This window comes from Cygnus atratus, chromosome 3 (assembly GCF_013377495.2).
Source record: "Cygnus atratus isolate AKBS03 ecotype Queensland, Australia chromosome 3, CAtr_DNAZoo_HiC_assembly, whole genome shotgun sequence".
Lineage (NCBI taxonomy): Eukaryota > Metazoa > Chordata > Aves > Anseriformes > Anatidae > Cygnus > Cygnus atratus.
The window spans coordinates 7,509,724-7,536,123 of NC_066364.1; the positions used below are offsets into that span (position 1 = coordinate 7,509,724).

Here is a 26,400-nt window from a genome sequence, read left to right on the forward strand (position 1 = left end):
CCCAGAATTGGACAGAAAATATATTTATTGGTAGTATTGAATGGGGGAGGCTTAGGTTAAGACAAGTCTGTGTGCCAACTTTTCGTGTAAGAAAATAAAAAGTTAACCGAGGTTTTGGGAATAAAGTACAGGTTTACAAACTTTGTAGGTTACAGTAATTGCACATTTTGATGATAAATAGAAATCTTGTTACTTCATAAAATTAACAAATTTTAACTGGATTGCTGGTAATTTTTTAATATTTAAAAAAACACAAAATACTATTGAATGGATTATCATAGCTACTACAAGAAGCTAGTGTAAAAGCATGCTAATGTGCAGTAGAGAGTACTGTCATGTCAGAGTACACATTTCCTAATTTTTGCATTAGTAGAGCTCTAACAGAACTCTAAAAAAGATTTTCATTTACACATCTTAAAACGAAATTTCTGTAATTTGCTACATCTGTGTTTTTTTCTTTTTTTAATGTTTTGCTTGGTACATTGCATTAAGTTTCAGTGGAACTTGGCAATAACAATTAAAAAGGAGCTTCTAAAAATGGATAGCCATAATGAGCTAGATGATACTGTGATTTTTATAAAGTGTAGCAGTGCATCCCATTATTATAACCTGATAGTTTAAGTGCTTTGGAATCATCGGGTTGCACTGTGAAATTGAGAAAACAAGTGGCTCTTTACCTTCAGCACGGGCAGACTATTCTGTATCTTACACCAGGCTATTATGCATCTTTGCATTATTTTATGGATTATATTCATTCTAAAAAGATTATGTTTCCACATTGAGGTCAGTGATTGGCAAAGTCTAATAGTCTTACTTTACAGATAGACTTTGTATATTGAAGTGGGGCTTCAGTTACAATTACTGTATCATCAGAGAAAATACTGCATCGTATGGAGTTCTGCTTCTGTTTCATGGGGCACGTGGTTAGTTCAAACGATCCCAGTATTTGATTGTAGTGAACTACTGAACATGAGGAGGGAAGTGGTGGCGTCACCGTCCCTGGGGGTGTTCAAGGAAACGTTGGACCTGGTGCTTAGGGACATGGTTTAGTGGGTGACATTGGTGGTAGGGGGATGGTTGGATCAGATGAACTTGGTGGGCTTTTCCAACCCTAATGGTTCTGTGATTCTATGAAAATATCTATAGGCCTATACATAATGGAAAGAATATGAACTGTACCCTAAACTACAATGTTTTATGCTTCTTTGTTCATATTTCTGTCAGGAAGCTCTTGAATTAAGCAGGCATTTCATGGCCAAATCTGTGTAGCCCTGCACTTGTCAGACACTGTTTAACAGCCTCCCTGTGTGGAACAGCTATTTTTGGAAAGCACATCAGAGACATTAAAAAACCTTTAAAAATACTCTTGGCTTTAGAGGGCACGATTCTTCTAATTTTACTGAAAATACAAAACTGAAGGAGAAACACAGGAGCTTTTCCCCACTGTTGAATGAGCTTTAGCTCTGGTTGTTTCCTTTCAACAGTGTATACGTTAAGGAAACTGCTGAAGTTTTCCTTAAGCATAGACATAGCCTTTTCCCCTGGCAGTTGTTGCAGTGTTGCCTAATGTGCTGCGAGCCTCTGTGATGGATTTCTGGTAGGACCAGGAGTAGTGGGATTAATGCACACATTGCAGGTTGTGTGGCTCCTGCTGTGGTCTGAGAGTAGGGGAGCTGGGACTCAGAGGGGCATTCGTCAAGCATGGGCAGGTGGGGGTTTGGGACGGCCAAAGAACAAAAATAAATGTAAAGAATCAACATAAATGGAGGGAAACAGTTATTGAAAATAGTAGAAACACTGGTAAGAAATATGGAAATGCATAATAATGGAGAAATACTCTGTGTACTTTAGTCTCTTAGTGTGTTTACCCAATACCAAGGAAAAATCAAAAGTACAATTCCACATTTCAGTTACCTCATTTGGGCTCATTAAATCTGATCTATAATAAATAATCCTGTGGTAAACTTAATTCCTGTCTGTATTTGTAGATATTAGATTTATCCCAATATTTCTTACACCAAACAATTCTCTCGAGTCTACTGATGGGAGATAGTAATGCACTTGGTGGTTGAATTATGGAAAGCCCCTTGTTGTGCAGCTACAAGCAAGCTGCTGCATGACATTTCCCCCTCCCTAAACACAGGGATAAATATTTACTTAGGGTCATTATGAAATTTAATACTGTTTTTTGGGATGGTTAAAGAGGTGGTGTATAATCACTCATCCTCGTGACTTATGTGTACAGGGAGTTCTCTTTCAATTTGGTTTTATTACCTCCGTGGAGTTAATTAACTTTGTAGCTCGTAGGAGCGTAGTTTTTTTTCCTAAGAATAACAAACAAGCAACACCAATCAGTGAAAACCAAACACAATTCTCCGAAGAATGTGAGAAATGTCTCATGATATTCCACAAGTGGGAAGTTGCCTGTATCCTTTTTGCTAATACCACCGGTCTGTACAGCTCCCTTTTGCCTACAGGTAATATTAACACGTGGCAGAAGTTTCACAGCAGCATTTTCAAGGCTTTTTGCTGCTCTCCTAGGACTGCACTTTCTTCTCTCCCCTCTTTTTCATTTGCAGCTTACCGTTTTAAGGAAAGAAACGCGTTTGTTTTTGTTTCATGTTGGCAGCCCATCAAAGCAAGTCCTTTATTTTCTTTAGAAGATTATCAGTCTGATGCAGAGTTGTGATGGCATTTCTAGAGCCGTTCCTACCAAGGACTATGATCCTGTCATAAAGAGACCCTAATATGCTCTCTTACAAAGATGTCTCGTGTTTAGAATGAACTTAAAGGTACAGAAAATGTTTAATCCTCAGCACGGTTGCTTATTTCCAACACTACAAACCTTGGAGTGCCACCACATTGAATTACATAGTTACCCATTACATGAAGGTGAGGTCAGATAGGTTTTGTCTTCTTTAGAGAAGTCTTAAAGGCATGTTAAATTACCAGTGTGTAGTACTGGGTTTGTTTGTGTGTGTCCTTGCAGTTCTGTGGATCCCTTAAATGTAGGCAGAATCCACACATGACTTTGAATTCTTGAATGTATCATCAAGCTGTAGAGTAGGAGGAAAGGAGATTTCTCTGTTGGTTTCTCCCAGGCTTTCTGGTCTGGTGTAAGGAATCAGCTGAGACGTTTCTGGACCTTGAGTCTGGATTTCCTGTGTTTAATCTTGAGACCACTTGTCAGTCTTGATGTTTATCTGGTCTTCTCTGAAGTACTAGCCACTGTGAGAAGAGATTGGAGATCTGTCTTCTAAAAATGATAGTCTCTAGAATTGTGGTGGGTTGGTGTTTTTTTTTTTTTCATAGACAGAAAAAGAAAGTGAAGGCAATAATTACTTTGTTTAGGGAGAATCTTTGTGAGGTAAGTCTCTAAGTTCAGCCTTTCCTGAGTCTTAATTCCTTAAAGAGGAGTGTAGTCAAATATAGTGTTAGCTTCATTCAGGTGGATATGTTTCAAGGTCATGAGATTGCAAGGGAACCTCTTTGGAAGAAAAAAGAAGTGGTTTTAAGAGATACCTTATTGCCAAAGAGACTGCATTTTTTCTATCCAAAACTATACCATCTATAACTGGGAAAAAATATTTCTCTCATGAAAATTTCCAAGAAATTTAAGTTAGAAAAGTAGTAACATACTATTAATTGTCCCCAGCAAAGCCTGTCTTGAGAGCCTACAGTGGCAGTGGTATTTTGATCTCTGGTGCTGAATTTGTTTAAAATATTGTAGTTCCCTACTACTTGATGCCAGCTCAAAATTTCTGGAGTGCCAAAGGCTCCTCCATCAAGGAGCCATGTGCCTCTTCCCCCATCCTGTGATGGGAGAGGTGTCTCGCCCAGCAAAGTCTGACAGAGGGGATGCCTGCAGTTCGGTTTTGTGATTCATGCATGACTTGCCGTGAGTAACGGCTCGGGCTGTGAGGAAGGAAGAACAGCAGAGGCTCTGGGCAAAATTGGTTGTTCCCTTTGGTCAGGTCTGGCTTACTGGCAAGAAGTTTCTCAGCCCTGGGGTTGAAGTGTTCGTGCAAAGATCATTGAGCTGGGCCAAATATGTTTAGGTGATGTGTCTTGGACAGTAGATTTCTGTTTAATTCTTCCCGCAGCCTCGTCCTTCCAAGAAAAGGAGTGCTCTTCCCATTGTTGCACACTTTGACATGCCCATGACACTTAAGACTTGCTGGAGTTGTACTCTTCTTTTCCACTTACCTGTCTCAGCTGTGATTCCCAAGACATTTGGTGGCCAAGAAAACTTGGTAGTTTGTGTATCAGGCAGTGTTATTTTTCTTGAGAGCAGTACCGACTGGTCAGTTTTGCCACAGGTGGTTACTTTGGGAGATAACCATAACATTCATGAGGTTTGTAGCATGTTTTGATGGTGATTGCACAGGAGAACTGAGTTTCAAACTAATTTTATCATCTGTGGTAAGTATTGTGATGGGCTCAGTCGTACTGTAAGTAAACATAGTAATTACTTTGAAGAATGGTGTCATAAGGCATTTTGTGGAATTGCCGAGACCTTGTGATCCCTGTTGTTCGACGTGTTGATTTCAGATAGATTGATGTGGTATTTTTGCATGGTACTTTGTGGTACTTAATTTTAATGACACTTTCAGTACAGACAATTTTTTTTTCTTATTCTTGTCTCCAAATAGTTACATCAAAAGAGTGATGAGCACCTGGTTAAGCTGAAAATAAGTCCTCACAACACTTTCACCTTCCCTTAGTGCTATGCTCTTAATTTTTTTTTTCTTAACATGTAAAGAATCACAGCTCTGGAAGGACTTTGCTTGGGTTCTGTCTTGCACTCAAATCTCATTTCTGTTTGAAATTTAGTATGTGTTTTCATTCAACCTTCTAAATTAAAAGGTGTTCTAATAATCTCCCTTTGAACACCCTACCTTTCAAGGTATTCAGTGTTGACAGATCTCGTGTGATGTTGCTAAAACGGTCTGAACTGAACGTGTTTTCTTTGAATTTCTATTTATAAAGTATGCATATTTTATACGCTTACTTAAAAGGAAAATATTCCAGCTACATGGGAGGAGTTCTGCTTTGAGTTTTAAGGTCTGTTACATTATTTTCTTCTATGTCTACAAACGCCTCAGGAGATGGGAGCATATCTTTGTGGACTTACTTACAAAAACATTTTCAGTCTGTCCTCAGGAACAGGGAAAATCTGAAATTCTTACCTTTGAAAATAAATTATTAGCAGGTTGGTCTTTTCTGGATATGCAATCAGTTTCCTGAAACATTCACACAGTGCACTTTTCATAACACGACTCCGTGGTTAGCGCTTGGACATGCCAGTAGCTGCTTGCAGCGTCTCATTAGGATTATGCCATAAACACTTGGTGCTGCAATAGTGTCGGTCGCAGCCAAAGCTTTTATGGATGAAATTTATGCTTGGAAGAAACCTGTCGTGGAGATGGGTGCTGAAGAAATGCTGCTGGGTGTTTAATTTGGGAACTAAGGGGGGAAAAAAAGAAAGGGAAAAAGAGAAGTCACCAGATTTTATGCAGAGATGTTTTGCTGAAGTATATCAGAAGTGTTTCAAGGTTGATTGTCATCTTCTTGCATACTTCGGGATGCATTTATATGAAACTGTGAATTTCAGTACGTTTAAACAGAAATATGTAATATGTAATATAAATTATATTAGATAAACTACAGTAGTGCCAGTAACAGCAGTCAATGAATTCTTACAGTGTTTTTAGCACTTTGCAGCCCTGACCACGTGAATATATTGTGGCAGTCTTAATCCTTCTGATTGATAATCTAAAGGTGAGGAGTGCTGTAGCTACCTGCTTCAAAGGATAACTAAAATACGGTGTTGTATATACCAAAATCGTGTTGTTGCTATGATTTTATTTTCCATATATTTAAAAAAAAAAAAAAAAAAAGGTCAGGTTTTCTGAAGTTACAGTTGAGCAGTGGTTCACCTTGTCCAGATAAATTCCTTAAGGATTAACCACAGTATGCACTTTCCATTTGTATCTCAGAACTAACATTTGAAAAGATTTAAGTGCCATTTTTGCTGAAGGTTTTTTGCTGTAGGCTGGAAGTTGTCCTCATTTGTGTGTTATGGCAATACTCACAGTGCCAATCAATAGACATCTAATAGATTTATTTAGATTTATTGTCAGAATCTAATCTAGATTTATCTAGACGCCTTTAATCAGAAGAGAGAAGAAGGCTCCTGTCATCTGAAGGTGGGGTTCTTGAAGTGCAGTTCTGCATGTAGCTTGCAAAAAGACTCTTTCTAAGCCTTTCCCTGTCTTGGAAAGACTCTGAAAAGTCCTTTGGGGTATGTTTTCTCTGGGAGCAAGGCATCTTTAATTTCAGCAGTGGTAAGACACCGGACAGATGGGCCAGCATCTAAGTGTGGAGAGCCAGAAGGAGGTCTGCAAGCGTTGAGCTGACAATGCTCTTTTTCACATCCCATCTTCATTCTCCTTCCTCCAAAGCGAGATGTCTCGTACATTAAACAGCTGTTTCACTGTAGACCTTGGGTAACTGCTGCTGGCATGGAAACAAAACTCCAAATTCAAGGTGCTTAAAGGTTATATCCAAACGTCCTCCCAGCCTTTTTGCAATTCATATCTCCAGCGAGTTTTTGGTTTTCGTTTGTGTGGTTTTTAACCATTTGTCTTTCCCTGTGAAGCAGCAGCGTAAAAAATCTGAAAATACGGGTAGTCTTTACGGGACCTTGTAAAGCAGAGACGGTAGTATTTTTGGACAATGTGTTTGCATATATGAATAAACAGAGAAGCGATTTAACGTTGCCAATATGTGTGTATTGGCATGTATGTTAGCTTGCCATCTGCTAGCTTTGTTACTGCTTTGGGGAAAGCAGTGAAAAAAGCTCTTGAAATTTTGTCGGTTCAAAGCCTTGAAATGAGGTTTGTGTCGGAAAACAGGAAGCATTTTGTAGTAACTTTCTTTCGAAGTGCTGTGCATTTTAAAGCAGCTTGTTAATATCTTCCTTAAAGAATTATTTATTTCCATGACCATTTTTTCACCAAGCAATATGAATCTTTGAAGAACACCGTAACAGCTCTTTGAAAGTGGTAACGTTCAATAGAATTTGTTAGAGATTTTTTAGATAACCTTTTAATGCTATTTTGGGGGCTTGCATTCAGAATTTTGGCTAATTCTTGCACTCATTGATTTAAAAATGAGATTTTGTCAAAAGCTTCCCAATTAGAACTTCTTCCTACTTGAAACCCAAACCAATTGTTACTGGCAAACTGGTTTTTCTGCAAGGGTGAACACGCTGACCTTTATACAGCACCTTTGAGCATTTCTGGAAGTCACTCCTGGTTCTTTCTGGTATATCAGCACAGCTTTGTAAACAAGATTGTTCCCTGCAATTTCTCCTGGTTACCTTGAGGCTGTAATATTTTATACTTTTCCCTTTTAAGCACTGAAAAATGCTAAGTTGAAATCACATACTGTTTAAAAAAAATCTCAGATGTTACTCCTTTGTCATACAAAACCAGCATGTTTTTATTAGCAGTCCCACTCTTGATTTTAGAACATCGGCAAGATGAAGCACGAGTCTTTTTGGCAGCTGTAGGAATGTGAGCCTTCAGTATGAGAACCCCTGTAAGTGACATTGAATCCTATTTGTTTACTGGTGAACCAGGGGAGTATTTGGTTCACACAAAGTACTGTGAGCGGCATGCTTCCTGCCCTGACTGCAAACAATCAGCAGCAACAGGAAACTACTTTGCACCAGCTTTGAAAGCCAGGACAGCTTGTTTGAAAGCAGAGCATAAAGCAATCTGGCTGAGGAGTTGTCTCAGCTAACACTTGCGCATCTGGGAAGCAGGTTTTTGTGTTTCATAATGTCCTTGCCAAACTGGTAGAGGCTGGGTGTGTCTAGATCTAATTTTGTCTCTCAAGAAACCAAGCTTTGATTTTACAAATGATTTGCTTTATTTGTAAAAATCTTCAGTCTGTTTGTTGTTGTTGTTGTTTTTCAGGAGGTCCAAACATATGGGCCATCACCTTGGAAGAGCGGACCAAGCATGACAAGCAGTTTGATAGCCTTAAACCCACAGGAGGCTACATTACAGGTTGGTCTGGGATTCTGCATTACACATTAACTGCTATGTAAACATAGTATCTTTGTGAAACTGTTTAAAAACTACATCCTATTTCAGCCCTTTGATGTGTGAATAATAACCATACTCTTCAGGCAAACAGCCACAGGTTATTACTAAACCTTTGGAGCTTTGGACTAAAGTCTGGCACAGAAGCACTGGCTTATTAACCCCATCACTTCTGCAGCCAGCATTTACGTGCTGTCATTCTGTCTAGTTTCAAAAACCAGAGTATCAGGCTAAATCTGTGCTGAGATGGGAAGCTGCCAAGAAACACTTCTAGTAGCTATTGTGACAAGTGATACCAGAAACACAAGTGGCTCTCTTCTGTCTGAATAGTGCTAGAGAACACTGTGCTGTTAGATATCTTTGTTATGGGGGGAGGCAGGGAGAGTTACTGACAACTCTTCCTTGTTAATGACTGCTTGATATATTTTAACCCTTGGGCTTTCAGCAAATTCTGGACAGTCTCAGGGCATTTTGCAGTTGCCTGCTGTCAGTTCCAGTTGAATTCAATTTTTCTTCTCTGGAACAACTGTGTCATGTTGCTGTGCACTTCAGAATTTGCACTTTGTAACATCAAGAAAAGCCTTGAGGTCAGTGGCGCAGATGACTTAATTTAAGAATACATTGTTCTTTGTGTGTGCGGAGCTGCTAAAGATGAGCCCTGATCACTTCTGCCTGCCTAACTATCTGCTGACTAACCTATCTGGTAACGCTAGTGCCCCTATTTTTCCTCTTTTTGGTCTGAAAAAGACAGAGGAAAGAGAGAGAAGTTGTCTGTTGGTAACATGCCCATCTTCTGGCTAAGATAATCTCCTGCTTTGACCAAACAGCACTCGGAGATTGGTGTTTATTTTACCACCAGCTGGAAAAGTATGCAGTCCCAGGGACTTTCATAAAACGGACTACCTTTAGGCCACATCAGGGCTGTCACCTGCATGTCTGCAGGCTTTATTATTTGTTTGGTGAGTGTTTGAAATGAAAGACTATATATGAATAGAAGGGAAGAAAGTTCTGAAAGAATACCTGAAGTCTTGGCTTTAAGCATATAGAATTCACTCATAGATAAGGATTAATATCACTATCTGTGTTTTATCATATCCATACCAATTGATGTGGAATTCAGTATGGATGTGCACAACAGTTCCTGTTCCTCTCCTGAAATACTGAATTATTGGATGCTTCTGTGATGGAACAGAATTTTACTTAGAACATATTTTCCATTTTTTTTTTCTAGAGTGGCAGTACTGGCTCAAGTTAGGTTGGATAAAGGAGAAGGAAAGGAATAGCGTGCTCATCCTTTCCTGTAAAAGTAATTGGGTCAGGATTAAATTTTTTGGTCATTTATACTGTATAATATTTCTTTACATCATGTATTTGTTAAACTGTTGGCAGCTGTTGTTTTTTGACCTGTTAAAGCTTTTTGTAGCTATTTGAATCCACTTCTCAGAGCAAAGATTCAAGATTACAGAACAGAAGGACATCTGATAATTGCTGTCACCAAGGGAGGAGTTGGGTGGTAGGAACCTGGAAAGTTTAGCATCTGTTGTGGTGGTTTGTTCTGAAGATCTGATCCCTCATGGGGGTGCTGAGGTCATATGAAAATTCTGATATTCATAAATGTCCACTCCAAGTCTCTAGTGTAATAGTCTCTTTCTTTCTTGTTTGTCACAGGTGATCAAGCACGTACCTTTTTTTTGCAGTCTGGTCTACCAGCTTCAGTCCTTGCTGACATATGGTAAGGTATTCCTTATTTTTTATAAGAAGTAGGTAGCTTCCAAATACCATCTCTGGCATGTTGTGTTGTCTAAAAGATGCTTTCAGCAGTCAAAGAAGGAGTGTTGTTTTAATCATTGTTTTAATTTTATTAAATTTAGAGGAAGGATTGAATTACCAGCACTTAATTAAAAAGCAGTATCTTTCTAAATCTTTCTAACGACTTTAATTCAAATCAGACCATCTTGAACACTGCCTTTTTAAACTGTAGAATCGCTTGAAGCAAAAGGTGCTGCAAAATTGCAAGGCACTAATAGGGGAAAGCACCTGTTGGACTGCCACAAAAGTCAAACCATGTTTTAATGTTATAAGTAATAATATGGAATAAAGAGATTAATGAATTTCTGGAGATACTGAAAAGAATGGTGTTTAAAATACCAGTAAACACTAAAAAACAGCAATAAGATTAAGTGTGGGAAAAATTACGTGCTACTCAGGAGTGGAAACTGTACTGAAACTAGAAAACAGATAAAAATCTGAAGCTACAGAATAGGTCAGTTATAATACACTGTAAGATATCAACCCAGTACTACAACACGGGAACTGGAAAAAGTGCTGCTCTTTGCAGCATGTAGTTACAAGACTTAAAACAGAAATTTTCTTTGTAACTCCTCAGTCTTCACCAAAATGCTGCGTTTGCTTCGAAGTACTTCATTGTTATCTGTACATGCACATGCTAAAAGTCAGAGAGTGGAGGACCATAATAATTAAGAGGAATTCACCTATGGAAAATATTAAAGAAAACATGTATTTTGAAATAATGCTAAGTTAGTTTCTTTGTCAGACACTTAATGTGCATGAAAAGAGTGGCAAGGAAATTTTTACATTGCTAGTAGCATAGAAAGAAGCATAGCTGAGGTGTATCTGAGCAACAGGTGAACAGAGGACTCCAGGCACGAGACTACTGCTTTTCCAAATATCTTTCTCCTTTCTCAGGTGCTGAGTATTTAATACACAGTAACTTTAAAACCAAACTTGGTAGAAGTCATTTAATATAGTTAGACAAACATTTTGCTTTGAAATTATGCAAACTTTGGAGGGTTTCAGTGTTAACAAAAGTAGAAAATACAGAAATGGTTGCAGTGTTTGTTGTTTTCGTAGATAAAACAGTAAATAAAATAGATAGGAAAGCTTCTCATTAAGTGAAAACCTTTAATTTACATTTCTCCCTTGTGGACTTCTTTTTTTTTTCCAAAGGGCACTGTCAGATCTGAACAAGGATGGAAAAATGGATCAACAGGAGTTCTCTATAGCTATGAAACTCATCAAGCTGAAATTACAAGGACAGCACTTGCCTATGGTTCTCCCTCCTGTCATGAAACAATCTCCTGTACTTTCACCGCTAATGTCGGCTCGCTTTGGTACTTATTAATATGTAATTACTTAGCGTTCAGAGAGAAAACACAGAGTTGATCTGCAGTCGAGTATAAGTATCATTAGTCTGACCAGTTGTTGAAGCAATCGGTTAAAACCAAACCAAAAAAAAAACAAAAACACCATGAATATGCTGATGTAAGAAATTCACAAAGCCTCTTTCTTGAGACAGAGCAAATTGTATATATTTTTGATAATTTCATTCTTCAAAGATACTTAATAAAAGCTTTTAGTGAATTTTGACGAGAAGGCCATTTGCATCTGCCATCTGACTTGCAGAGTGTCCTCTTATACTGAAGGCCTTTTTTTGTCTCCCTCCTACTCATTCACCAAATTATACTTGTTACTTTTTTTTTTCAAGTTAAATTTAGCAAAAGTCAAAGTTTTGGTAAAACAGTTATTTTAAATATTTTTTTTCAAAATGAATCAGATTGTTCACTGACTATGTGATCAATTAAATGTAGTTACTTTTAACTTTTTTTCTCTTCTGTGTTTTGGGATTCAGTGCGTGTCTGTTAGTTGACATATTGTTGTTTTGTAGAAATAAATGTACACTATGACTTCAGCCAGGTTACAAAATGCAGCGTATGCTTTTGTATGTATACACTGAAATTAAATATTTGTGTATATTAATTACATATGCGATGTAAAATGTCTGATCAGCTCTAAATCTTGTGTGTTTGCATACAAGTGCATGTATTTATTATATAGCTATGGTTGGCATATCATTACTTAATATTAATCTTTCATCATTTCATCTGCATCCAGTCCTCTTCCACAAGAGTTAGCCAGTAATTCAAGTGTCTTAATTAGCTTCAGACAACTGATTTAAGAAATCCTTTATTGGGCATGTGTCCCTCAGAACATACTTTTCACCCATACAGATTTTCCCAGGGCCGAGATTTGAGAGAGACTTAATTCAGGAACAGCATGAGCTGATCTTTATAGAGGATTCCCACAACTTTTTGGTTCTGTTATATTTCTATCTCAGGGGCCAGGTGCAGATGGGCTTGTTGAAGAACAGTAATTCTGTAAATATCTGTAATTACAGAACATTAGATCTTAAACCTTTTGTGAAATACTAGCTACCTTGAGAATGTGTTTTGTTTTGTTTTGTTTTTTAAATTAATGTTCTTCAGTATAGTTTCCCTTATTTTCCTCTGTGAGCTGAGTTGCCTAGCTTTAAAGAAAATATTCTGTGTGAGCATCTATTTTAGCTTATTGTATCTCTGGATGCAGGTTGCTTTGTGTAGTTTCTGCCTAGCATAGTGGAGTCAGTTTCTTGCTGGAGTCTCTGCAGTATTAAATCATTAATTGTTTGATTTTACTCTAGGAATGGGTAGTATGCCAAATCTGTCCATGCCAACGTCTATGTCTGCAGTCACACCATTAGCTCCCATGTCTCTGACCTCAATGAGTTCCATTCCTCCTTTGGTAATTTCTGCTCCCCTGGTGCCTTCTGTCAGTACCTCATCATTGCCAAATGGAACATCCAGCCTTCTGCAGCCTTTGTCCATACCTTTCTCTTCAAGTAAGTATAGTATAGTCCAGTACTCAGTTTGACTGAAATAATAATAATAGTAATAATAATAAAGTATTTTTTCCAAAGTTCACATTCATCATATCTGTTCTAACTAATTAAGTTTTAAAACAAGGCACTGATTAACTTTTCTTATTTCTCTTAAAGCCTCAAAAAATATATATATATATACTGATTTACTTTACAGTTTTTGTTTTTGTTTGTTTGTGTGTTTCAGCATTGCCTCATACTGGTTCTTTAGGTCCCATGGCAGGAGGGTTTGGTGGTACTAATATGCAGAAGGCACAGTCGTTAATCGATTTAGGATCTAGCAGGTATGAAAGTTGAGTTTAAAATGGTTATATGTTAAACTTGAGTATGCCTTCTAAAAATTATGGAACACTTGTATTTTCAAAGTCTCATTCATTAATAATGGTCTACCAGGTCTGAAAGTAGATTGTTTTGATATATGCAAATAAATAATTAAATAAATAATATTATTTATTAAATAATTAAATAATATTTTTCAGTAAATGTAACAAAACTATCCGAAGTAGGTGAGGAGCTCTAATGAGAGAAAGTGGTGACTAAAAGAAGGGAATGTACAGCATTAGTAAGTAGATGTAAAACTTGCAAGTGGTTGTAAAAGGAATGTTTATGGATTGATGTGCTCATTCATTATAGATGGCACCAAATAATTAGCAGACATGTAAGAACTGTATTTGTTATAAATATTTATCTATGGATTTGTTTTATGAATAATAGAAAGTTATAAATCTTTGTCATCAGCTGCTCTATTTCACTGATTTTAGAGCTTTGTCAGAGACTAAGTGAGGATCTCTACAATTATCTCTACAATTGGACTTTGAAGGAACAGTCTTCTAAAAGACAACACAGAGGGCATTTCAGCCCCAGCTCAATTCCAGAAAGTGACTCAGAAGTGCTTGCACCTTTTTGCTGCTAATACGCAGCACGTAGGATGAATAGGAGGATTACCTTAAGTAAACCAGACTGGTTTTGTCTGGTCTTCAAAGATGGCACAGTGCAAAAATGCTGGGATTTAAAGGTAGAAGCATTATAGACATAACTAAACACTTGATCAGTGCTATTCTGCAGAAACTGCGTGAACCGGAAAATCTCCATTCAGCCTGTCATTGTCACTAATGGCAAAACAGAGGGAGAGGTGGAATATAGAGGCTTTAGCAGCTTTATCAGGTAGATTTTTTTGAGTGTTCCTGGTTATCCATTTGCATACATCTTCAAAGTTACATAGACATCTACCAAATGCTTCAGAGTTCTTTTAAACATTCTTATGAAGGTTGAGATGTTTCCCTGTGATTTTCTGTACTGTTATTATCACAGTGATCCTCCGATGAAACATGGCATAATAGAATAATAAAAATAGAAATAATAATAATTAATAATAATACATGATACCAAGGGAATGGAATATTGATCTCAAGAGTTTCCCTTTAGGTATGGGTTCCTACTTTCACAGTAGGATTTCATGTTAGCCATGAAAATATTTATAGCAAGTTAGCAGAGACAACTTTGTAGAAGTTGTTTCTTGTTACCAGAAGATGCTATGTATCTTTTGTACCAATGCCTGCTTTTTAAGCCAAGTAACTTAGAGGTCTTCTCTCTTTCTTTTTTGAAACATTATTACAGTTCAAATTCTTCCTCTAGTGCTTCACTAGTTGGGAATTCACCAAAGATTGCATCCTCAGACTGGGCAGTTCCTCAGGCCTCCAGATTAAAATACAGACAGAAATTTAACAGCCTGGATAAAACTATGAGTGGATATTTATCAGGTGAGTGTGGCATTTGATACAGATGGGGAAAAGGCAATGGAGCAGTGTTTTTTGTTTTCTGCCTCTGGAACATTGCAGGCTTAGGGATGAAATCCTGGCTTGCTGAAATCATGGAAACCATTTGACTTCCAAACAAAATGAAAGCTGAAATTGTTAATATTCAGACCTGTACAGGAGAGAATGAGGATTGGCTTCTGCTTGTTGTTAGCCAAGAAATAGAAATGGGCATCAATTTATTGGCCTGGGGTCTGTGTTAGACCTGGAGAGGACTGAGGAGGCAACAGTCTTCCTGGGTGGACCTGGGAAGCAACGGTAGCAGTCAGTGAGAAGAAGAGAAGAGTGGCAGCAGTGAGAACAAGAGGAGCCTGAGAACCATGAGGCTGGGGAAGTTAACTCCTTAAAATCAGCAGTCATTTTTCAAGCATCAGTCTTTGGGCAGATAGCGTTTCTTATGACTTTGTGAAATGAAAGACATCTACACAATCTTTTTTGTGTTGTGCTTCTGTGCTGTGTGTAACTGCTTAGATATTTGTCTTCTTTTCAAAGAAAGAAGTTCAAGGAAGACATTGCAGTACTACAGATGTGGCTGTAAAGTCTCAAAAGTCGTTTAAGGGAGCAATTCCTTGTTGAGTTTCAGTGATGTGTGCTGTGCCACAACATTATGGTGATTTTGAAAGACTTCACACACTGTTAGTACAAGAGTAGGGTTTTCTGAAAGTTCTTGTAAAACTGGATTACTAGCTGTTTGCCAGTGAGTAGAGCGCTGGACAAGCAGTTAGCAGGTGTAAAGTCAGTATGTATGCCTATAGCTGACCAGATTTCTCATTCAGAATGAGTATTTACCAAGCCTCTGGCCCAGTTTTCTAGTCCACAAAAAAGGAGGGCAATTTTCTCTTTTTTGAAATGGACTTAATGCTCTTTATCTTGCTCAGTTAATTTTTGAGCTGAAGGTTTCATTGACCCGCCTAGAAGGGTGTATGGTCCTTTGTTAACTAAGGAAAACTGGCAGTTTTCCAGCTTGCTAGCTCCAACTTTCAGTAGACAATCAGCTGTGCTCTTGTAACAGCTGTGGGGATTACCCTAAGTATCCATTTTTCATGTCAGTTTTTGCTGTTTTGAATTTTGAGTGGAAAAAAAAAAAAAGTACCCAAAAATACTTAAATCTTTGTTGTGTTCAGATTGTAATACCTCTTGTTAAGCCTGGGAGTAGTGCCAACTGTCAGCCATTAATGAAAAAGGGATTAGATTAATATTAAAAATAAACATGCCCCAGTTCATGACCCATTTTTGCTACATGTGAATCTTTGTTGGAAGTATTTATTTTTGTTAATATCTTTTACATTTTCTCAAAGGATTTCAAGCAAGAAATGCCCTTCTGCAATCAAACCTTTCACAGACTCAGCTGGCTACTATTTGGTAAGTTTAGTTACTGATTATGCATTCAATGCATTTTTGTTGTTAAAGAGAGGAATTGTACTTTATTTAATAGTAAATGATGAAGGGACGCCAGAGATCTAATATAGTAAATGAAAAGTAAGCTACTTAATAAACTGGCTTGGTGATTAATACATTTTTCAAAAGATACCTCAACTTAATATAATAAGCTTTTCACTCTTTGTATTTGTTTGTTAGACTCCCTATGATAGTATAGATAATAATTTCAATTTCCATTTCAGTGATGTGCTACTTAAGCTGAGCTTTATTCATTTCAAATGTAGAATTGTGAAACAAAAGGCTGTCTGACCTTGTTGGTTTTAAAATATGGAGAGAGATTAAAAAAGGAGATTTTTAGAGACTCGCTGCAGTTCCCATAGAGATAACTGCGTATTACACTTTTTTTAAGATTTGTCTTTACTGTGGTGATGGAAATAGTTACAGTTGTCTGAAGGTTTGAATAATCTGCCTTTAACCTGCTAGATACGGTAGTTTGGATTTTGCCTTCAGACATAACTTCTATGCTGTGCATTAAGCCTCGTTGTCCCAGAGGAATTCGCAATAACTTTGTGCTTTACAGCTCCTTCTGAGGCAGGCTGCTTTCTTCTTCCTCTTTATCTCAGGAGGAGTCGTTAGTTTGTCTTTACCAGAAGCAAGCTGAAACATTCCTCTTATTAGTTCAGCTGATTTGGTTGCGCACTGTGAGGGTAAAAATGGAGTTTCAGGTTATATTCATCCACGTAGGAGTATGGGGAAATAAAGCAGGTACTGTTTTCTTCCCGGATGCCCAGCCTAAAGCTATCAGGAGCCGGTGCAGGGATGTCTCTACACATGTAGAGGATTAGCATCCAAGTCCAAGTTACAGTTTTGCCCAAAGTAAGGAATTATAAAATATTTCTACCGGAGTATGATCTTCATGGTAATTACTGTAATAGTAGTACTGTTGTGTGTGAACAGTGCTGGTCGGTCAACATAAAAAAAAAAAAAAAATCTTATTTAATCATCTCCTTTCATTTTTCACTGTGGATGTGTGGTGGATTTTGTTGTTTCCTTTTTTATTTTTATTTTTTAAACTGCTCAATATTTTTTGTCCAAGGCAACGTGTGTGTAAAAAATGGCACAAGCGTTTTATTTTATTAAGCATTTCACCTAAGTCCAGTCTAAGGACACATTCCTGTGATTACATCTATACAGACAGTTCTCTGAGAAAGATTCCTGTTTTTTTGTCTGCATCTCTGGAAACATTTCATTGTTGTTTTTTTCCTGAATGTGTGGGAAGCATTTTGCGTACAAGTAGGTTGATGGTATGATTGTGTGATTTGCCTTCTCCTTAGAAGGGGGTAGATGATCTTTTTCTTACCCATTTCAAGGAGCTCTGGGGCTGTTCATATCTTCCCTTCAATGCCAAGGAAACACACGGGAAAAAAGAATTCTATGCCAAGGCTCCCATTGTAGCATTTGGTTAATTTTATATAACATTTTATTTTGTACTAAAGGAAGAAGTGGTTTCTATCATGTTGAATAGGTAAGGATTCTCTTCCCAGCTCTTCTCTTGAAGTTTAAGAAGTCTCTTAAACTTTCCTATCCTTTTTTGCATTTTAAAATGACATCTGTGATCTGTATAGCAGCACATTATAAACAAAAGAATATTTTATTTCATTCACTATTCATATTATTAATTTTAATGATTTTTGACAGATCATTTCAAAGGAATTCTGTGTTTTCAAAATTATTTCGCTGTTTCAGCTCTGAAAATTTTCAGCTGTCACTGGTGAGCGATTGTGATATTTAGTTCTAATTATTATTGCTATTAAAACTGTGCAGGTCACTAGCTGATATTGATGGAGATGGACAACTGAAAGCTGATGAGTTTGTGTTAGCCATGCACCTAACTGATATGGCCAAAGCTGGACAACCTCTGCCACTAACTCTGCCTCTTGAACTGGTACCACCTTCTTTCAGGTAAATCACTGAGAGCAGTGAAACATATATTCAGTGGATATTCTTTATGCAAAGAAATTATCTGTGTTATTTGTCTAATGTTGTTTTTTGTATCTTTTTTTTTTCCCCCCTCCAGGAGTGGAAAATATACTGAAAATATAAATGGAACTCTGCCATCTTACCAGCCAGTGCAAGAGGAGGAGCCACAGAAAAAACAGCCAGGTAAAATGGGCTTCATGGTCTCATTCTTAATATATAGGGCTGCCTTTGAAGGACACTGAAACATTTAGGAAGTGGAAGACATAACAAGTCCCTACGGGGATTCATTTCAGAAGCTAGACCCGTTTTAACTTGATGGTAGGAAGGTTGTTAAGGGGATGTAGTCAGCCTATTACATCTAATAAAATTGAGAAGGCAGAGAAAGGGACTATTATTAGCTGTAGGAATGGGAAAGTGTGCTGATTAATAATGTATTTTGGAAAAGAAATATTTCATGGCCAAATACTGCAATGCTACTGCAATTTTTTTTGCAGTTCAATGTTACTGGCATTATTTTGTTCTGGGTATTTTGGAAACAAGAGATCCCAATGTTGCTTAATTTTCTGAAAACAAGGTGCAGTTTGAACACAAAGTAAATTCTGCTGTTGGCTTCATGATCCTTCCAGCAAAGGTCTGTTATGTAGGGAGTGTGAGAGACACCTTGTCTCTCTATTTGGAAAGATGGTTTCTGGGAGCCAAAACCATTCCTTTGTATCTCTTTTTGTCCTGTACTGCAGTAATTGAGCTTGATCCTATTTTGTTTTCTGCTGTTTTTAACTCCAAGAGATCTTACAGGGAATACCCTTTAAGATTAAACTCTTTCTCTGTGTGTTAATTTTTCTTGCACAGTGGAAAACCTTTTTAACAGAAGATTGTCTTCTGTTAGCTTTTAAAAACCATTCCGTTGTATTTCCTCTAAAATTAAAGCCATTTTCTTTGTCAGTTTTAAATTGCAACATTTTTTCAGTTGGAATAGACTTAGGAAAATTTAAAGGTATTTTTGAAAAGAAAAATAATACTAGAAAAATGCAAGATGCTTACGTTATCCATGACCTAACTAACTGAACTTGCCAAAAAGGAAATATCTATCTTTAGTGGCGCAACTGAGGTACTTGTTTGAGAGCAATGTTTTGCACAGGGCAGAAATAACTATTTTTGCTTATTTTAGTTACCTTTGAGGACAAAAGGAAAGCAAACTATGAGAGGGGAAATATGGAGCTGGAAAAACGCCGTCAGGTCCTGTTGGAGCAGCAACAAAGAGAGGCAGAACGTAAGGCTCAGAAAGAACGAGAAGAACAAGAACGAAGAGAGAGGGAACGTCAGGAACAGGAACGGAAAAAACAACTTGAAATGGAAAGGCAGCTGGAGAGACAACGAGAATTGGAAAGACAAAGGGAAGAAGAAAGGAGGAAAGAAATAGAAAGGCGGGAGGTTGTTTTCTTAAAATTATTTTTTAATGCTGTAAGGAATATATACATGCATATGGTATTCACTTGATGGAACATTCAGGATTTGAGCACTGACTTTGACTCATTCTCCTCGCATGGGGCTAGTGGAAAGCTCTCTTGTAGAGAGAATGTCATTTCTGTCTGAGAACATTGTGTCTGTTACAAGTAAATGGAGCGTTGGCGTAAGTCAGAGACTTTCAGATACTTCAAAGGACAGATGAGATTTCTGGGATAGATTTCTTAGATTTGTACAAAAATCTCTATTTCAAACAAGATTTTACTGAACTCATAATTGATAATATTTTGCTGCTTGAATTTAAGACAAATTTGCTTCTAGGTGGTGTCACACTGCATGCATAAGACTTTAATATTTTATGTAGTTCTGTGAAATAATCAAAGGAGGTTACATGTAATATTTCTCAACGAGCTCATTTATGGTCTGTACTCTAAGCTAAATGAATTTTCTCTCTGAATTACGCAACTTTTTTCAAACAGCTTTTTACCTTTGGAGTTAGGAGTATGGCATGAAGAGTCTTACAGGGTCATTTCCTCCATTCTTCAATGCTGAAGTATACAAGGTCACTTTGAAAAAGACAATACATTGTGCTCCTGTTACACTATTTACAAGTAGAGCACATTATATTAAAACATGGTCTGTGGGTTCTGTATCTACATTGTAATTTAAAGTAATGTAACTTCTCCTTAGGCAGCAAAGCAAGAACTTGAGCGCCAGCGACGATTGGAATGGGAGAGAATTCGTCGCCAAGAACTTCTTAATCAACGTAACAGGGAACAAGAAGAAATTGTCAGGTTGACCTCTAAAAAGAAGAGCCTTAATCTTGAATTAGAAGCCCTGGTGAGACATAAATTTTACTGCCCATCTTGAAAGGAAATGCAGTATTTTAAAGTATGCAAATCTTAGAATACACATTGATGGCCTGCTAGGAGTCCCACTCTGCTTTGGATGAGCAGTCTAAAGCGGATATTACCGGGTTCTTTTAAAGAATTGATTGTGAACTAATGTGCCCAAAGGCATTGTGGAGAAATGTGTTTTTTTTTTTTTTTTATATAGGTGATATAATTTGTCTCTCATTTCTTTCTAGACGGACAAACATCAGCAAATCTCAGGCAGATTGCAAGATATTCGAAACAAGAAGCAGATTCGGAAAACTGAGCTGGAGGCTTTAGATAAGAAATGTGATCAAGGAATTATGGAAGTCAAGCAATTACAACAACAGCTGCAGGTACATAACTTTCTGTTATGTTTGTAGTTCTCCTTTATTTCCTATTCTGTGTTTCAGTAATGTTGATAATCAGTTTTAATAGGGAGGAATAGTGAATCAGTTTGATTATAGTGCAGAGAGGAAATTGGCGATGCCATCAACATTGCAGAGGTTTTTAGGGTTTTTTTGTGGTGTTAAAGAAATGAGTAAATGTACTACAACAAGCTGAAAGTTGGATGAGGACATTAGCCAAGACTTCAGCTTTATTTTTGTGCATTTATAATAGTGACTTCTTTTTAATTATGAGATCTTTTATAGCTACAAACTCAGATTTTTATGAGGAATGCTTTTCTGTATGCAGACCAAGTTGGTCTTTGGGCTGAGTTACCTTGCAGGTCGTTTTTTTTTTTTTTTTTTCTAGTTTCTGTATTTGAATAGCAAGACAAATTACTTCAGAATAGTTGACTATGATAAATCATCCTCTACCTTATTTTTTTTGTAATGCTTCTGCCTGTCAGGGAAACTTCTTTTCATCTTCCTGTGTGTCACAGAAAGTTACTGTTTTATATTAGATTTGGGGTCGTCAGATGTTCTCGTGATAACTATATAAATAGTAACTTTTTTTTTCCAGCTGCGTTAATGCTTTTTTCGTTAAAAAGTATTTAGTTATAATAGTGTTTATGTTGGGAGTGCAGAAGTCATTTTTCCTCTACTCTATAATGATAACTTGCATCCTACGTTTCATTAATGTGAGTTGAGGTTATGTTTGGAAATTCACTCACTTTTACTTAAGTATAAACAGTATTAAAAAGTTGTTATGTTTTCTTTAATATCTACAGGAGTACCAGAATAAACTAATCTATTTAGTTCCTGAAAAGCAATTGTTAACTGAAAGAATTAAAAATGTTCAACTTGACAACACTCAGAGTAAGTACCTGCAAATGAATTCTCTTCTGTTTGCATTGCTTGCTTTTCATCACTTGTACTGTAAAAACAAAAAAGGAAAAAAAAAAAACAACAAAAAAGCTGTAGGATACAGGGGTGTTAATCACACCTTCACGTTTTTGTTTTTTTTTTATCTTCTCAGTGAGTGCCACCTTGGAATTGCTGCATCTGCATTCCATTATTTCCTTTGCGTTCTAAAAAGGGGCAAACAAACACATTTGTGACAAAACAGATTTTGTTTGAAAGTTTACTTATGCAGACTATACAGACCACAGATATTATGATCCTTATTACACCATGTCTTTTTTTGTAGTGTAGACTCAAGGGAGTTAATTTATGTAAAATTTACACTGGCCCTTACATCACACTAGAAGTTCCTCTCAAATCACACTAGATTTTCCTGCTTTCAGAAGCTTGCTATGAATTGGTCTAATATGATATGAAAAACAATTTGCAAAGTATTCTATATGTATTACATGTGATGTCTGTAAGTCTCAAGTAGGTAGGTGTTGGCCTATTTCTTTGTGCTGTATGCAAATAGGAAGATAAATCAAGGGATATTTTTGAGGAAAGACGTTGGGAATGCATGTATATTAGGAAAAAGAAAAACAATGAAAACAAAAGTCCTTGTAAAATTGCTTGTCTTTTTTAACCTGGCTTGTATCAGGAATAGTGTAGCCAGCAGGACCAGGGAAGTGATCGTTCCCCTGTACTCAGCTCTGGTGAGGCCACACCTCAAGAGCTGTGTTCAGCTTTGGGCCCCTCAGTACAAGAAGGACATCAAGGCCCTGGAGCGTGTCCAGAGAAAGGCTATGGAGCTGGTGACGGGCCTGGAGCACAAGTCTTGTGAGAAGCAGCTGAGGGAACTGGGGGTGTTTAGGCTGGAGAAGAGGAGGCTCAGGGGAGACCTTATTGCTCTCTGCAACTACCTGAAAGGAAGCTGTGGGGAGCTGCCCCTTACCGCAGATAACCAACAATAAGACTAGAGGAAATGGCCTGAAGTTGTGCCAGGGGAGGTGCAGGTTAGAAATGAGGAGACATTTCTTCTCAGAAAGAGCAGTCAGGCATTGGGATGGGTTGCCCAGGGAGGTGGTAGAGTCCCTGTCCCTGGGGGTGTTCAAGGAAAGGTTGGATGTGGTGCTTAGGGACATGGTTTAGTGGGTGACATTGGTGGTAGGGGATGGTTGGAGCAGATGATCTTGGAGGTCTTTTCCAACCTTAGTGATTCTATGATTCTATGCAGGTGCAGCAATTGGTTCAGTGCACAAGAAGTCCCTAGAAAAGGAAGAATTATGCCAAAGACTTAAGGAACAACTTGATGCCCTTGAGAAAGAAACTGCTTCTAAACTTGCTGAAATGGATGCATTTAACAGTCAGCTTAAGGTAAGTGTATTCTCTCAATACATAGTTTTACACTGGTAAGCAGTGTCTTTATTTCTCCATCCAATCATAAAGATGGTGGCACTTCCACCAGACTTCCAAAAAAACTCTTCCGAACTTCTGGTGTCGTGTAAGAATTTCCCAAACTCTTGGAGTACGATAAAAATGCATTTAAAACTATTGCTAATGTACTAAATATCAACGTCTCGCTCATCATTGCTTTGCATGAATCACCAGTTGCTCACTGTAAACTTTTGCATTCTAGAATTAATTTGGTTTGAGATACAAACTCTAATTCATTTCTCAGGCTCTTGCAGATTCTGTTCTTGTGGGGTTGTATTGGCTACAATTCTTGAATTGTGGACAACACTTTAATCGAAAGAAAAATGGGGTTTGTTAGTATATTGCACAAGATCTGGTAACAGACTTAGGTATTGTTATGTAAATAAGCACAGGGCGCTTAACTGGAGAGTAGGTTAATAAATGTTGACTGTTGGACCTAAAAGCATTTTTGTTGTCGAGGCAATTCGTGACTTACGTTAAAATGCATGCAACTCTCAGGTAGGTTAGCAAGTATCCACTTACCAGCTTACTCCTAGTGGCTCTGATGTGAACTTTATTCCTAAATAATTCATTTACAGCCCCGATGTGAGGGCTCTATGTTCTATGTTAAAAATGACACAAAGATTAAAATTTGTAAACATTTTAAGAGTTTCTTTTATTGTGAAAAAAATGGCTACATGTAACACTGGTTACATACATTTTTAGTTACTTGTTCACTCCCATGGCTTGCTGTGTTCAGTGGCTGCATCCACAGTTTAGTCTTCCCTAAAATATGTTTTTCAAAATACAGTGCAAAGATTAATTAGCTTTTTATCTGCCTTATCTTACAGTGTGAGAATATGGATGATTCTGTTCTTCAGTGCCTTTTGTCTCTGCTAAGCTGTCTCAACAACCTCTTCCTCTTACTTAAGGTTATTTTCTAATCTTTGGCTCTTTTGCTTTTTAATTATTTCGCAATTTTCCTCTGCTTACCCTTTCTGTTTGGATATATGACTTCTATTATATATATTTTCATAAAAGAAAATGAGTAGGCTCTTTTTGTTTCTGGTAACTTTTAAATCCTTGTAAAGATTTACAATTTTGTTATGTTCTTAGAAAGCCAAACTGCAAAATACTGATAGCCATTTTACTTCTTAATAAACTATGTTCACCCAGATATTTTTCTTTTAATTAAGATAACATCAACAAAAAGAATACTGTCTTAGGTGGAAACAGTGTATTTTCTCTCTTTTCCATCTGTTGCTCTCTACTTGTCTCACCGTTCCTATATTCATACATCTTTAGCTGTGAGTCAAGTATACGAATTCTCTTCAGACTAGAAATAGCATCAATGCCCAGAATATGACACATGGCACAGCAAATGCAATGCTTTTAAACCTCCATATTAACCCCGTACTAAAGCTTGCTTACTGTTTTTCCTCAATGCTGCTTTTGGCCTCTGCTGTCAGAAACCTGGCTTTTTTTTTTTCCCCTCATAAACTATTCTCAGAACTTCTTCACTGACCTTTCAGTTTTGCAGAAGAGTTGTTCTCTCCTCAAATCAAAGATTTCTATGTAGAATTAAAAGTATTTTCAGCTGAACATGTTTGGGGAAAAATAGTAGTAAATTGATCAGTTTAATTAGTTGTTAGAGACTTTCACTGACAGAGAAATCTTGTTACCTTGCCCTTTTCGTATAAAATGCACAGTAATTTTTAGGCAACGTGATTTTTGGTAGTGGTGCATATCATAGTGGGAATAGATCATTCTTAATTGCTTTATTTGCATTTATGATACCAAATATAAAAAGTCAGGGTATACCTGTTGCTCAATGTGTATATCAGTAGGATTCCTAATAAAAATAATGTAGTATGTTCGAAATCTTTTGTAATGTGATGAAGACATTCTGAAGTATTTGTGTTATTGTTTTTTTTCTGCCTTTTTTTTTAATTTATATTGTAAATTTAATTATCCCAAAGATTCAGGCTGATGTTTTATGAAACTGTTCTTAATCAGAGGGAGATGGAGTAGGAATTGAAGGATATGTTCAAAAGAAAAGTTCACAAATACAGCAAAACTCTAGTCTGAGTTAGTGACCTTAGGCTATAGCTTCCTGCAGTGGTAAGCCTACTCTGTCAGTTATTTCAGTCTTCCATTTGATGGTACCATTTTGTAGTTGTAATTTAGAATGGTGAATGAAGCGGAAAAAAAGAAAGCATGGTGAAGGTGAACACCCTTTTTAAGAGAGATATTCTCAGCTTTATGGCATTGTGTTGGCTTTCAGTTGAAGTCTGCCTCCTCGAGAAATGCATTTTGTGATTATTTATAATATGCTTCATTGTCTTCTTTGTTCTTAAATAATGTTGTGCTTGAACATTAAGTTTTATATTTTCCTGTTTCCTCTGTCACATTTGCCATTTCCAGCAGGTGTGTGACTGAAGGGCTCATTGAAAGCCTAAGTTACACAAAAGGCTTTGCAAACCTGGCAGCTATTTTTATACTTTGACTTTCTTTACAGTGACCTTCAAGGACTATTACAACTTAATATTACTTTGTTCATTTGTGTGGACAAAGTAATACTTTGATTCACAAAACATTAAAATGCCTTGATGCTTTTCTCAAAAGATTGGTTTTATTTCTTTTGATGTACTTTATTGTGTTTATTTATTAGGACCTGAGAGAAAGTTACAGCACACAGCAATTAGCCTTGGAGCAGCTCCACAAGATCAAACAGGACAAAATAAGAGAGGTAGAAAAAAGAAGAGCTGAACTTGCACAGAAAAAGCGACTGGAAGATGAGGCTGCAAGGTACCATGTCTGAAATCTGTCGGCATTGCAGTTTTTAAAGCAAAAGAATGCCACGGTGACTTTAAGACACTGATTGTAATAAACAGGAAGTGTAACTGGTAAAAATACATCCTGGTTAGTCACCTTAGAGAAAACATTTTATATGGAGTGCCACTGATACAAGGTGTTTTGAATTTCCTCTTTCCAATCTGTTTTTATCTTCATTTTCATAGAATTTGTAAACTCAGGTTTTGTAGGTAAATAAACAAAGTAATTACTCTTGCTATTAAGATTTTAGCTCCTTTAATAAATAATACACATCTAAAATTCCTCATATTTTCTACCGTGTTTTTCTGGCCTTGTACCTATCTCCTTACAAGCCCTTCTGACTAATTCCTAGTTTTTTTGTCATGTATATTCAGACAACTGTGAGATTGATACTTAAGACAATAGGAAGTGCATTGACTTCCTAACTCATATGTTAATCTTGAAAGATGAATGAGTGAGGAAATTTTAAATTTCGTTCCTTTTTAGGAGGACAAGAAAATTCAAATATGTTTTTACAATACTCTC

General features: G+C 37.1%; 1 protein-coding gene across 5 annotated transcripts in view; it reads left to right on the forward strand.

The window, feature by feature from the left end:
* Window positions 1–26,400, forward strand: part of ITSN2 (intersectin 2) — an 80,408-nt gene that overhangs the window by 22,606 nt on the left and 31,402 nt on the right. For all 5 annotated transcript variants that reach the window (XM_035560110.2, XM_035560113.2, XM_035560114.2 and 2 more), the window contains 15 exons: window positions 7,986–8,078; window positions 9,783–9,846; window positions 11,082–11,245; window positions 12,592–12,789; window positions 13,016–13,112; window positions 14,446–14,588; window positions 15,941–16,004; window positions 17,847–17,984; window positions 18,100–18,185; window positions 19,171–19,433; window positions 20,157–20,306; window positions 20,554–20,694; window positions 21,513–21,600; window positions 22,862–23,001; window positions 25,712–25,848. In XM_035560110.2, coding sequence (XP_035416003.1) covers window positions 7,986–8,078; window positions 9,783–9,846; window positions 11,082–11,245; window positions 12,592–12,789; window positions 13,016–13,112; window positions 14,446–14,588; window positions 15,941–16,004; window positions 17,847–17,984; window positions 18,100–18,185; window positions 19,171–19,433; window positions 20,157–20,306; window positions 20,554–20,694; window positions 21,513–21,600; window positions 22,862–23,001; window positions 25,712–25,848 — 1,966 coding nt within the window. The remainder of the gene's footprint in view (window positions 1–7,985; window positions 8,079–9,782; window positions 9,847–11,081; window positions 11,246–12,591; window positions 12,790–13,015; window positions 13,113–14,445; window positions 14,589–15,940; window positions 16,005–17,846; window positions 17,985–18,099; window positions 18,186–19,170; window positions 19,434–20,156; window positions 20,307–20,553; window positions 20,695–21,512; window positions 21,601–22,861; window positions 23,002–25,711; window positions 25,849–26,400) is intronic.